The sequence below is a fragment of the Nicotiana tomentosiformis genome, chromosome 11 (genome assembly GCF_000390325.3).
Source record: "Nicotiana tomentosiformis chromosome 11, ASM39032v3, whole genome shotgun sequence".
NCBI lineage: Eukaryota > Viridiplantae > Streptophyta > Magnoliopsida > Solanales > Solanaceae > Nicotiana > Nicotiana tomentosiformis.
The window spans coordinates 88,834,257-88,847,095 of NC_090822.1; the positions used below are offsets into that span (position 1 = coordinate 88,834,257).

A 12,839-nucleotide genomic window follows, 5' to 3' on the forward strand; every position below is an offset into this window, starting at 1 on the left:
GTAAAAACTAGTTGTTGAGAGTTGTAGTCCTATTCTAAATTGTATGTGTTTTAATATGATGTTATTATAGTAATTTATTTATTTGTTAATTTTTATTTATTTATAAAAAAATGTGACATTGTTTATAAAATATCACGCGTACGCCACTAGATACTCCATGTTCTCCATGTTCACGTTTACTTATCCATAATGGACTTTGCTCTCTCCTTAAGACATACTCTCTCCGGCCCAATTTAATAGATTTTTTGGTCTTTAACTTCTTTTTTGTGGTTTATAATATTTGATTTTTCAAATATTAACAATGAATTAACTTAGTTTTAATTGTGATTTGAACTTGTTCACTAGGAGAATGTTGTTAACATTGTGACAGCTTCAAAATTTTGAAGAATTGGCACAAAATTAATGATTTAATATACATTTTAAATTGTTGGACTATTTATTTTAACATAATGATTATGAATAATAAACTGAGTGTGTTCAAATGCACGTGTAGAGCACGTGAGGAAGGTGTTAGTTATAGGCTGGCGCCAAACAAAACTGAAGTTCGTTATTCAAGAATAAGAGAGTGATGACTCGAACTCCGAAGCCTACTCTTTGCCTTCCCAACTTTTCTTATCATATTTCCTCCCCAAAAAAACCCCTAATCCCTCCTTCTCTTTTGATCCTTTCAGAAATTTATCATATCCCACCCCGGCCACCCGGATTAATTAAGAAAATCATGAACCCCAAGAACGAATTATAGAAGTTGAAGAAAATAAGAATCTAAGATTAACTTACTAGGTAAAATGTTTTAATTCAGACAAATCCCACAGCAAAATGTTCATTTTCTTGCTTTTTGTCCCATAGATGTTTTAATTTGAGGCAAATCCCAGATCGACATGTATTTCTTGTTTTTTTTTTTGGTTATTTGTTTCTGGCCTAAAGCTTTGATTTTTGGAGTTACTTTACTGACGCTAATCTTGTTGATAACTGTGATTTTCTAATTTTGCTATTTTCCCTTTTAGAGATTCTGCTTGGGGGGAAAGGTGGATAAGTATTGCCGGTACCGCCCCGGCAATATATAAGGCGGCTCCTTTATAGGAGGGCATTGGCATCAAATTGCTGTTTGCATCAGGTAATGACTCTTTATTACAGATCGTTTTATCAGAGATGATTTTCATTTCATAAATGACTTATCTTTTTTGTTTGAAAAGTGATTTTATTGCAGTAAAACAGGAGAAAATATGATAGGATCAATATGGACTTAGCTAAATCCATGTAGGAGATACCAACTAATTTGTTTAAGTGTTAGTTGTTGTTTCACTTACATTAAGTCAAATGAAGTTTGATTTGGACTTCGTGCGTCAGTGGAGGATAAGTGTAAGATCAAGAGAAACTCTGGTATCATAGATTCCTTTTTTTCTTTTTTGCAATAAGCGAGAATAATTTCACAGTATTGGAACGACATGGACACAAGTAGATCTAAATGTAAATTAAGGATTCATATATCTCCCAATTTATTTGGGATTGAAAAGAAACATAGATCGAATAAGCAGATAAGTTTATGAAAAGTTTCTGTTGGTACTTTGTTTCACTTTCTAGAAGCATCAGGAAGTTTTAGTCAGGATATAGTAAAGTCGTCATGAATTGAAAAATGATAACACATAAAACTATAGAACCGGTTTTTTTTTTAAGACAGCGGTCCAGTCTAGGATGCCGAGTAAACATGCAAACTTTGTCCCATGGGTCTTTCTAAATGAAGTTCACTTTACAAGTGCATTCTGTTATGTTTTATTGACAAGTTCTAGATCAAAATGGTCATTTTTTGGTTTATGTCATTAGTGTTTGCCCTAAATTCTTACACTTTTTGGTTAATTTACATTCAAGCCTCTTGTTGCTTACTGTGATTTACTGATTTATTCTCTATCTTCCCTTTTAGAGAAACTTTTATTGGGTGGTTACTTCCGGTTGCACTTCGGCTATATTCATCTGATGCAGCTCCATTTGTAGGATGATATTGGCATTAAAAAGTGGTATTTGCATTAGATAATGGTTCTGAGTTACAGATCATTGTATGGAGATGACTTCCATTTCATAAATGACTTTTGTTCATTATATTTTACTGCATTCTGTCAGTTCCTTCTTTCAACTTTCTTTTATGTCAATGAGCAAATGGAAGCATCAGGAAGTTTAGGTCAAGAACATAAGATGGTAGTTACGTTTCATAGATTGTCGATTTTAACAATATGATTACATTTGAACTTTAAAACTTCTTGAAAGTAGGCTAAGTAAACCTGCAAACTTTATGTCATGGGTCTTTGTAATGAAGTTCACTTTCCATGCAGAGGTGGATGCTGCCTTTGTACAATGAGTACAATTGGATCTACTACACTCACGAAAAATGACTAATGACTAAAACTTTGACCGATATTAAATTCTGAACCCGTAATTCCGGAAGTACAATAAGTTTTGTTAAAGAGCCTTAAAGATTGAAGTTATCAAGTTTAAATCTTGGAATAACAGAGACGGGTCCAGGATTTTAGGAAGATGGATGCACTATTATTGAATACATGATATAAATTTAAGTTTGAGCATTAAAAAGCTATCAAGTTTAAATCTTGGAATAACATAGGTGCACCCAATAACCACGGCATCATATGATACTTTGAGCTTTGGTGCACACATATATATATTTAAGTATTTTTGCAAAATATAGAACCTTACTATACATGATCTAGGGAGGGAACATGGGTTCACGTGCCCTAGGAGCCCTCCCTAGATACGCCCCCCTGGATCCGCCTCTTTTTCCATGGGCATTCTATTTTCGATTGAACCTAGGAAAAGGCAGCCATTGATAATCAGGATTTTGACTGAGATACTTCTTGTTTGCATGATATGGTGCTCGTTGCGAGTGTTACATTGCTTCCCTCAAACAATAAATTAATCTCATCTCTAATCCTGTTATTATACTAAGATTGACTGGACTCTATTTGTGCATCTAAACAAGTTGATGATTTTCTACAGGTGATTTTTAGCTTTATTCTAGGCATGGACCCTAAACATGGAAGTGGAACCTGTAACCATTCTCGAACAGATACAGTGGTTACTGAAAATGAAACTGAGGCCAGTTCACCAATAATATTTCTCCTGGATTCTAAAAATGAGAGTGAAAGCAGAACAAGTTCAGATGCCATCTTAAATGAAAGTACTTCAGGATCAAGTAAAAGTTCAGAACTTTCCCGTTCCATATTTTCATCCTCATCTGGTTCTTCCTCGGATGATTTCATCTTAGTGAATCCAAAAATAGCATCCAACTCTATCACATTAGATATACCATCTTCTAAATATTCTAGGGATGCCAAACCTTTATCCCAAGATGACTACAATGGTTCGAATGGTATGTTCCATAATTTGGAACTGAATAGATCAACAAGCCCCGCCACGCAGATTTCAGACATCTCTGATGAACCTTTATTGCCAAACATACCGTCAATTACAAAATCTCCTTCTATCCAAATGATGGAGAGGCAAGGAGGTTATGATCCCAACAGAGTTCCATCTTCTATTTTTGGAAATATATCCTCAACACCTAAGGAATGGAGTGCTGCCTCTGATGAGTCATTGTTTAGTATCAACGCCAGTCTTTCGAGGGATCATATTCTATTGATGGGTGGAGATATCTGGAAATCAGGGGAACTGCATAAATCTGGGGAACTAAAAAACAAGTGTATAGAATTAGACAGATCTGAAGATACGGAAAGGGGTGTGGTAACTGGAAACAACCATATTGAAGCAGGAAGTCAACATGAACCAATTAAGAAAGAACTCCATTTTGAAGAGGAAATAAAAGTAGGACGGAGCGCAGAATATTCAACTACCACTGGCCATTCCAAAGGAAATGAAGGGTTTAGAGACTCCTACAGCACAATTCACCATTCTGACGGGAGTGGTACGTCTTTAGCTTTTCCAGTGTGAGTACCAGTTCCCATCTTTTTCCGCTATTCGCTAAAAGAAGCATCTGCTTCATTTTCCCATCTTTTTTTCTATTCAGTAAAAGAAGCATTTGCTTAATTCTTAGTTAATTGTTTAGCACATCTACATTTTTTCTCTGGCTATTTCCCTAAGTCATACAAAACATCTTGCTTCATTAATTATGTATGTTGCGGTGTACATTTAATTTCCTGTGAGCATCACCAATATAGTGGTCAAGTCAATCTAACTTGTCTTTCAAGTTAAAATGTCTTTCATTCTCATGTCTCCAACTTAAATGCACTACATGAATGATTATTGGTGATTTTAGAGTTCAACAACAAATCTAAACATATCAAAGAATTCTGCAAAGCATAGCGTGAAACATGCGCAACATCAAAACCATGCAGTTCAACTTGAGCTGTCCAATTGAAAGTTTTATTTCTAAAACTTATGTAGTTGGTTAATAGCTAACAGAACAAGAATAAAGATCAAGATTTGGTAGTAAGCACCCTTCAGTAATATTTGTAATTGTTTCTCCACCCTCATCCACTAGATCTTTTCTGAACTTAAGAATCATAGTAGTTCAAGTGTGTTTTAAGGGTTTGGTTTGGTCGGGTGTTTGTAGGTTTCTTTGTTCACTCATTAACGTCTCATAAGTACGGTGTTTTTGGGATTCTGTTGCACTTGAGTTCTAAATAATATATTAACCTCTTTTTCTCTCTTATGGGCGTGCAAGTTGAAGATCTTATTTCTTCCCACATATATGGAACTAGCAATCATGTGTTTTAGTGTTTAAGGAATATAAATTGTTTATTGCAGAAGTGGGAAGTCCACAGAACCTTTCTGCCATATTATTTGTTACACAAGAAAGAAGTCCATATGGCCATTGTGCTTCTACTCCTATTGTAGCTGCGGGTTTTGCTGCTCTAGGTGGCCAAGCTGTTGTTGTAAGTGCTCAGGTTGCTTATCTTGTAAGTGGTCAAGCTGGATATGTTGCTCTTGTAAGTGGTTAAGTTGGTCTGGTTGTTGCCATAAGTGGCCGAGCAGACAGGACTGCTGCTGCAAATGATCAAAGCTGCTACTTTTAGCGTCTAACGTAGCCCAGAAGACGCAGATCTAAGGTGGGTTCTGTGGTTCAACTGGAATTATTGCTTTCCACTTGAACAATGTATGCATATAGAAACAAATTTTAATATGTACAATCACACCCATTCTGAATGATTTGTCCTCTGACTCTAGATCCTGGATTAATTCATCTCTGTGCCAGATGCACGTCATGTGTTCTATGTCGCCAAGCTGCTGCTGCAAGTGTCCAACCTAACCCACGCTGCTCTACGTACTGCCCATCCTGGCAAAGCTGTGGATGCCACTGTTTCTGAGCATGTGGCTGCTAGGGTAACTGTAAATGGAAAGAACATTGTCGTTCAAAACGTTTTCTGACAGTAGTTATAAGGTATCCTCTAATCATGAGAGGATTCATATCGGCAATCCAGCCAAAACGTGGAGCTTCATGATATATAACTGATCAATGAACATCGTCCAATTTCTTGATCTTTCTAGTGTACATATTAGTAGGTGACTGAGTTTAGACATCATGTTTTGCCTCACAAGATTTGGTCCACTATGCATTCATTTCTTTCCTCTATTAGAGAAGAAGAAGTGGGCACTGACTTGCCCCCAATTGCCTAGCTGTTTCCTACAAGATTAGTTGTGGAGTCTTGTAGTTAGCAACTACACTCTTTAGCCTAAAAGGTTTCAGTCAACTTTTTCTTGGTGTAGAGAAAGGTCTCAAGTCACTCCTTTTTTTAAGTGAACAATGTAATTTGTAAATTCATTTCATTCAAGAGTTTCATAACTTTCTTCTTTTACTATATATATGGAGTTATATATTGGAGTTACAACTTACTTGCATAAATGTATTAAGTTATGTATGGAGTTATAACTTATCTTCATGAATGAAGCAAGTTATGGGCCCATCATGGTATACCAAGTTTTATAACATAAATGTCAAATAGTAACCACCTTTTTCTTTTGACAAAAGTATTATTTTACTTAAAATACACCTTCAAACCAGTATTTCACCTTAAAGTTTAAAACTTCATAGTCAAACTAGTATACATTTGCTAGGCATTTGCAAAGACTGAAATACCGATTAATTGCCAAACGGATTAAACAAAGACGAAGAAGAAGAAGGAGAAAACGATTTCTTGTATTAGTTGGACTTTTTCTTGAAACTATTTTTTTGGAAGGTCAACATTGTACTACTCCATGTGTTGCTTCTAGATTGACTTCAGCTTCAACTCCTTCACAGTCGCTTCCAAATCATTGTCCCAATTGATCAAACAATTTCTTGGAACTTTCATTTCTCTAACATCTTCTATTTCCTCTCAAACATATAAACCTTTCATGTTGAAAACTTGTCTCTCAAACACAATCAAAGAAAATGGGAAACTCATTGGCATGTTTCTCTCAAAATCAAGCTATCAAAAGAAACAAAACTAGAGCTAAATCATCACACAGTCTTCCTCCTCCACATTTTCCTAGCTCTGCTAGTCAAAGATCAGATAAAGTATTTCCAAAGGAGAATAGTATTGATGATGACTATATAAAAGATCAAGCTCGAGTTGCTGCAGCCTTGCTTCTCCAACACCACCAACAAAATGGAACACTTACTCAGTTTGAACGCTCAGTTTCTTTAAGGGACCCTTTAGCATCATCTAAGAGGCAAAAGAGGATTCCCAGAAGTTCAAGTTCTCGTCCAAGTTTACTGTCTGATTCTCTGCCTCAGCAACTGGAACTTCCTAATCAGGTCTTGCTACTTTCTTGCCCTCTAAAACTATTTGTCATTTCATAAAACGAGAGGATTAACATATTATTAGATCCATGTTTAATAATTCTTCTCATGAAGTAACAATTAGCATTAGCTTATTATAATCTTAAGTACTTGTCAAGTCTTATAGTACAATGGAATTCCATGTGTACTGAAAACTCGCCAAGGAGCATTATTTAGTTTGACAAACATGCCTGTTTTTTCCTTCAGAGTAGGCAAATAGCAGCTTCTTAATTTTGAGAACTGAGGTTTAAGTGCAAAAGAGTGTACAAGAGACTAAAAGATAAAAGTCTTAAAGTAATTGGGCAGACATTTAAACAACGAGAAGGGGCAAGGCTGGAGTCTCAGTACTCATAAGATGTTGGTATTGGGCTCAATTCTTGCTAGTACATAGCAGAATAATCAAATGTTAATTTTGTGAGTAATCTTGTGTTATTCACATTTATTCTTCAATAGTTGGGCTGATAACTTTTGTTGTAATTAATTTAAGTGTTACCTCTTCTTTAACAAACAATTTAGTTACTAATTCAAAGGGTAGGAATCAATTCTCTAAAAGATTCTGCAGCAGTACTCTCTTTGTATTACATGTTAGATATCATTTTCTTTTACCTTCTCAGGGTACAGAAGTTGAAGAATTAGAGACTAAGCATTTTGTTCTTGTCCATGGAGGCGGTTTTGGTGCTTGGTGTTGGTATAAAACTTCAACTCTACTCAAAGAAAATGGATATCAGGTTGATGCCATAGACTTAACTGGTTCTGGTGCTCATTCTTTTGACTCCAACAACATTACCTCTTTGTCTGAATATGTTAAACCACTTACCAATTACCTTGAGAAGCTCCCCGAAAGCAAAAAGGTTCGAACTCTTGCACCTTGTCTCCATTCAATTAAAGAATTTGCTGGTGCTTTCTCAAACTTAAAAGCTGAAGGCATGCAAATTGGTTGTTTCTTGATTCAGGTTATCTTGGTTGGCCACGATATTGGAGGAGTTTGTGTTTCTTACGCAATGGAGTTGCATCGATCAAAAGTTTCTAAGGCGGTTTTTATTGCTGCAGCAATGTTGATGAATGAGCAAAGCATACTTGATATGTTCTCAATGCAGGTTGGTTCTTAAGGTTTAAGTTTCGCGACCTAGTAATTACAATAGTAGTAATCCAGTGGACATGATAATAAATTTTATTGCCTATGTTTCTGCAGCTTGGCTCGGATAATCTTTTTCAACGAGCTCAAATGTTTCTTTATGCAAATGGCAAGAATCGTCCTCCAACTGCAATTGATTTCGACAAATCATTACTGAAAGATGTTTTGTTCAATCAAACCCCTGCTAAGGTATGTATTGTAGAATGTTCCAAGTTGTTTACTTTCACATAGAGAAAGCCATTTTGACACTTTCTCCTGATTTCAGGATGTTGAATTAGCATCAGTATTGATGAGGCCAATCCCTTTTGCACCTTTGACAGAGAAGCTTTCCCTTTCTGCAACAAATTATGGTTCTATCCCAAGATTCTATGTAAAAACACTTGAAGATTTTGCGATTCCTGTGTCTCTTCAGGAGGCCATGATAGATTCAGATCCACCAGAACATGTTTTCCAAATGAAAGGCTCCGACCATTCGCCATTTCTGTCAAAACCTCAAGCGCTACACAAGATTTTAGTGGAAATTTCAAAGATTCCTCTAAAATGAACTCTGTTAAATAATCCAGTAAAATGGATATCAGCACAGACGATTTTTTTTATGTGTTATATATGTAGATATCTAATCATTGATCTTTGAAAGAAGGCTCTCATTTTAATGTTTTAATTTTTATTTCATCATTATTTTCTTGTCAATGAGAAGAGAGGAAAGTCTTATTATACTATGATCAAGTGAGTCAATTTTGTACAGCTGAAAGTCTTATTGTACTATGACCAAGAAACTTTCTGGATCTAGTTACTATCTGATTCCTATCTTCTTCTGTGTTTAAACTTCTATTGCTAATAACAAATTGTTACAAAAATTGCAGAAGATTAAAAGAAAAGTATAGCTTTGAGGCGTGAAAGATCACTATCTTTCAAGATATATTGCACGTATATTCTTTAGGGGATTACAATCAATTCATACAACAAAGTCAGAATTATACTTACAAATTAAAATATCACTGCTTCTGGGGTGTCCTTCTATTTATAGAATTCAAAAGAAGACTTTTCAGAAAAGTCACACTACTATACGAACAGTTATGTCCGTTCTATTTAAAATTCAAATTTTAAATAATCAGAAACTACTCCAAAAAAGATAAATACGAAAATAAAACCTTTATTTAAAGGTCCTACCCGGCCCGAGTCCAAGCCATATAAAGTGGCTTTCAGCCACCGATGTGGGAACCCCCACATATACAAACTATGTCTAACACAAACTAATACTCTCTCTGTTTCAATTTATGTGAATGTATACGGATAAAATCGAGCTCAATATTCGATCGAGCTTCCGAACTTCCTGATTAGACCAGGGTTGAAATATCTGTGATCGGGTGAAGTCGAGTTCAAAGATCGATCTGACGCCAAACACCATCGGCCAAGATCGACACATGGTGATTATGATCGAACCCAAAGCATTGTCAAAGTTAGCCATCGAAACCATCAAATTTGCCCTCGAGTTTACCGAAGGCATAACCAGTCCTGTTTCCAACGGTCTCGAAGAAAGCTTCGCCAACTCATCCAACAGGGATCCGTAATTCTCGCCATTAACCAGTCATTATGGCAGAAATCACGAAAAAGAGAACCAACGGTCAGCAAATCAAGGACTTTTGTCTTTTATAGAACAATAAAATAATATCTTAAAAGGTAGATCTCCCCTAATATATAAAAGGGACTTGACAATTCATTGGATATATTGTAACATACACTCATAAGCAATACATTTTCCAAGCTCTTACTCTTTGATATTTTTCTGTCAATAAAAGTGTATTCAAGTCAAGGATGGCTTGTATTCTTAAGCTGAAATCATCTAATTCCTGTGATTTGTAGTTATTTTATATCGCTATTTATTTTAATTGCAATCTAATTTATCGCTTTGTATCAAGTTAATCCACATGTTCTTATAAACACTAACAAATTCAATTGTTATCCGATTTTGAGGGTAAACAATGAACTTATTTCCTTTTTAGTCCCTGAAAAAAAGAATGATCAATTTCCTTATTTGAAAATAATTTGTCTTTATGTAATAATTTATAGTCACACAAAATATATGTGCCTCATTTTACACCACAAGTTCAAAAGTCTTCTTTCTTTTCTTAAATTCTGTATCTAGTCAAATAAGTTTACATAAATTGAAACAGATGGAGTACTATTTATCCATATAGAAAATTAAATTAATAATCAGACCTTATATTTTATTCAGAATTTCAGTTAAACCACAGTCCTTTCCAGGTTACATTCCATCAACGTAAAGTCTAAATTCAAATAGTGATCGTTGTGATACGTGAGATACATACCTAGACTGGATAACTACACGTAATAATAAGTAGAATTAATAGGTTTAGAATAGTAACTTAACGAAAATGACTCGAGTAAGATCGAAGAGGAGGTAATATTCATGTAGAAAATAATATTTTAAAATAATTTTGATATATAATAAATAAGGTGTATACATTTGCAATAACAGATAAAATTTCCTATTTTGTATTTCACATCTAATGCATGCATCTATTTGGGCGAAGTATATGTTAGTTCCTACATATCAAGAATCATCAAATGATAACGTAAGTAAATACAATAAGATATGCCTAACCAAAGACATCGTGTGCGTACATAGAGCCAAATCGAAAATCGAACTACATCGGCCAAGTTTGATTTGGTTATGATTTTTTATTTTAAACATCGATTAAATTTGATTTAATTTTGATTTTAATAAAAAAAAAAACGAAAAATAACCAAACCGGCTATAGAAGTAGCTATTTAAAATATATATATATATATATATATATATATATATATATTTATTTATTTATTTATTTATTTATTATACAAAATTTCTAAATTTTTATGATATATGTTAATCGTATGCACTTTTAGTCTAACTAGTATTTATGAACGTGCGTTGCACGTTAATAATATCACGTGATGATTTAAATATTTATTTATATGAAGGAAAAATAAAATTTAATTAATGAGAGATTTTTTATCCATAATAATACAACAATCATCTAAATGCCGAAAAATATTATTACATTAACATAATACATGAAGTTAAAATAAAAGGACATCACCAAAACTTACACAAATGATCAATTTTGTCATGTTAATTAGATAATTATATATTATAGTTTAAAAGTAATTAATGTGATGGTATATAAACGAACACTTCTTTATGGACAAAATTTTTTTGTGTATGTTTCCTCCTAATACGTTGGTTACTCTCTCTTAACCAGAACTCTTGTTGTCGATGTTGATATCCCTCTTGAAAGTGCAACATACAGTTATTCGTGCAAGAAAATATATTACGGTAAATATAGTCCAATATTTAGGATGTTTGTCCTTATGCTTTATTTGTTATATTTGCAAAACATAAACATACCAAAAATTATTTTTACTCAAATTGATATTCCTTAGTTTCGGAAGACGAAAGTTGAATTCAGGGATAAGAATATACTTAGAAGCATTTTAATCAGTATGATAATTTTTGCATGTATGACGTTATTGTCAAAACTTCTATATATCATCTTTGTGCAATTACATAAGCTATTCGGCGTATTTAAGTTTTTCAGTAGCATGACGGGCATTTTTTTCTTCAAAATTAACCTATATAGAGTGGAAGATCAATTTTAACTTAGTCTATTATATATACGGTAACACTAACATACATAGGAAATAAGGAACTTGACAACAAACATGTATAGTAGAAGGCCATTTAGTATTAAAGTATTTAATTATTCTTCTTGGTAGTAATTATTGGTATTATTTTCTACTGAGTCAAAAACTGAAAAATATTTTATTTTTACTATAAAATTGCAATCAACATTTTATTTAGTTGATCAACATATTCATTTATGCTAGCTAAGATATCTTTTTAATTCTATCATGCGATTTGCACATATTGCGTTTTAATTTAATGATAGAAATATTTCTCTTATTAAATGCATTACTATTACCTTTGGGATTGATAATCAAGTGTTTAGGAAGAACCAAATCATCTTTTATCGGATGCTCTTTTTCATTTCTCACACGAAGCAAGAAGACACTAAATACTAGATCTGTTCTTACTTTATATTTCTTATCAGTTGAATTTTTTTCATTTGAGGCCAGAAGTATAACTTTGGCAAGCTAGATTTTACAGTCTCTGCTTTTGTCAATTTTGAAACTACTGGTAGTACTTGACAGTCACCTCCCAAACCATTAGTTTTTCACCAAACGATTCATTAATATCCAATATATCTCTAAAACTTCGGGCAATTATTTCGATCGTTTGACACTTAACTATAAGCGCTTCATCCCATATTATCAATTTTGTTTTTATATAAATTTAGCACCATTGCTTTGCTTTGATATATTTGTGATGGTTATTTAAGTTGTTTGAGAGGTATATCAAATCTAAAGTGGGCGGTCTCACAATAAAATCGTTGTTGGTACACCACTTGCTATTATTGCTAACGGTGTCATGCCTCTTGATATGATATTTGCAAGTAATGCATGACATAGAAATATTATTTCGATTCCGCCGGAAGCATCTACAAAGAATAATCTCGTTATACCAGAGTCGACTCTTTATAATATAGTCTTAAAAGCTTGTTCCTGTTTAGCATTTAGCTTTGATTGTGCTTACTCTGACACTTGTATGATATTTTGATTCTTAATAATATACTAACATTTTTACTTTGTGTTCTAACACTCTTTTTATGGAGTAAATTTATGTGCCCTAAATTTGTTTTAACTTGAATAAGAATTTTACTCTTATGATGAATTTAAAAAATAATTGAATTGGATTCTCTTGCTAAATAATTAATTAAAAGATTTAATTATTTATTTTTAACATAAAAAATAATTTATTCTATGTTGATTCAGATCTTAATATTAGTTCATCTCTTG

At 33.5% G+C, this 12,839-nt stretch overlaps 3 protein-coding genes across 6 annotated transcripts in view; all 3 read left to right on the forward strand.

Moving 5' to 3' along the window:
* The window catches only part of LOC104105952 (probable 6-phosphogluconolactonase 1), a 160,558-nt gene that overhangs the window by 119,917 nt on the left and 27,802 nt on the right, over nucleotides 1-12,839 (forward strand). The gene's annotated exons all lie outside the window — the stretch shown is intronic.
* Nucleotides 588-5,822, forward strand: LOC104105955 (uncharacterized). 4 transcript variants are annotated; one of them, XM_033658619.2, is made up of 5 exons: nucleotides 588-780; nucleotides 1,005-1,114; nucleotides 3,004-3,950; nucleotides 4,771-5,072; nucleotides 5,191-5,822. In XM_033658619.2, exons 3-4 carry the CDS (start codon nucleotides 3,028-3,030, stop codon nucleotides 5,018-5,020), a joined length of 1,173 nt encoding a protein of 390 aa, XP_033514510.1. In that variant the 5' UTR covers nucleotides 588-780; nucleotides 1,005-1,114; nucleotides 3,004-3,027; the 3' UTR covers nucleotides 5,021-5,072; nucleotides 5,191-5,822. The 4 variants fall into 4 exon arrangements, with proteins under 4 accessions (XP_033514510.1, XP_033514511.1, XP_070044732.1 ...); XM_033658620.2 differs by having other exon boundaries at nucleotides 5,219-5,822; XM_070188631.1 differs by having other exon boundaries at nucleotides 3,004-3,928.
* On the forward strand, nucleotides 6,359-8,729 carry LOC104105954 (putative methylesterase 11, chloroplastic). The gene is made up of 5 exons (XM_009614391.4): nucleotides 6,359-6,760; nucleotides 7,399-7,635; nucleotides 7,738-7,881; nucleotides 7,977-8,108; nucleotides 8,185-8,729. Exons 1-5 carry the CDS (start codon nucleotides 6,395-6,397, stop codon nucleotides 8,461-8,463), a joined length of 1,158 nt encoding a protein of 385 aa, XP_009612686.1. The 5' UTR covers nucleotides 6,359-6,394; the 3' UTR covers nucleotides 8,464-8,729.

Coding starts and splice junctions, on each gene's coding strand:
- LOC104105955 (XM_033658619.2), top strand. CDS start 3,028: ATGGACCCTAAACATGGAAGTGGAACCTGTAACCATTCTCGAACAGAT. Junction 3,951..4,770: donor ACGTCTTTAGCTTTTCCAGT/GTGAGTACCAGT, acceptor TGTTTATTGCAG/AAGTGGGAAGTCCACAGAAC.
- LOC104105954 (XM_009614391.4), top strand. CDS start 6,395: ATGGGAAACTCATTGGCATGTTTCTCTCAAAATCAAGCTATCAAAAGA. Junction 6,761..7,398: donor AACTGGAACTTCCTAATCAG/GTCTTGCTACTT, acceptor TTACCTTCTCAG/GGTACAGAAGTTGAAGAATT. Junction 7,882..7,976: donor TTGATATGTTCTCAATGCAG/GTTGGTTCTTAA, acceptor ATGTTTCTGCAG/CTTGGCTCGGATAATCTTTT.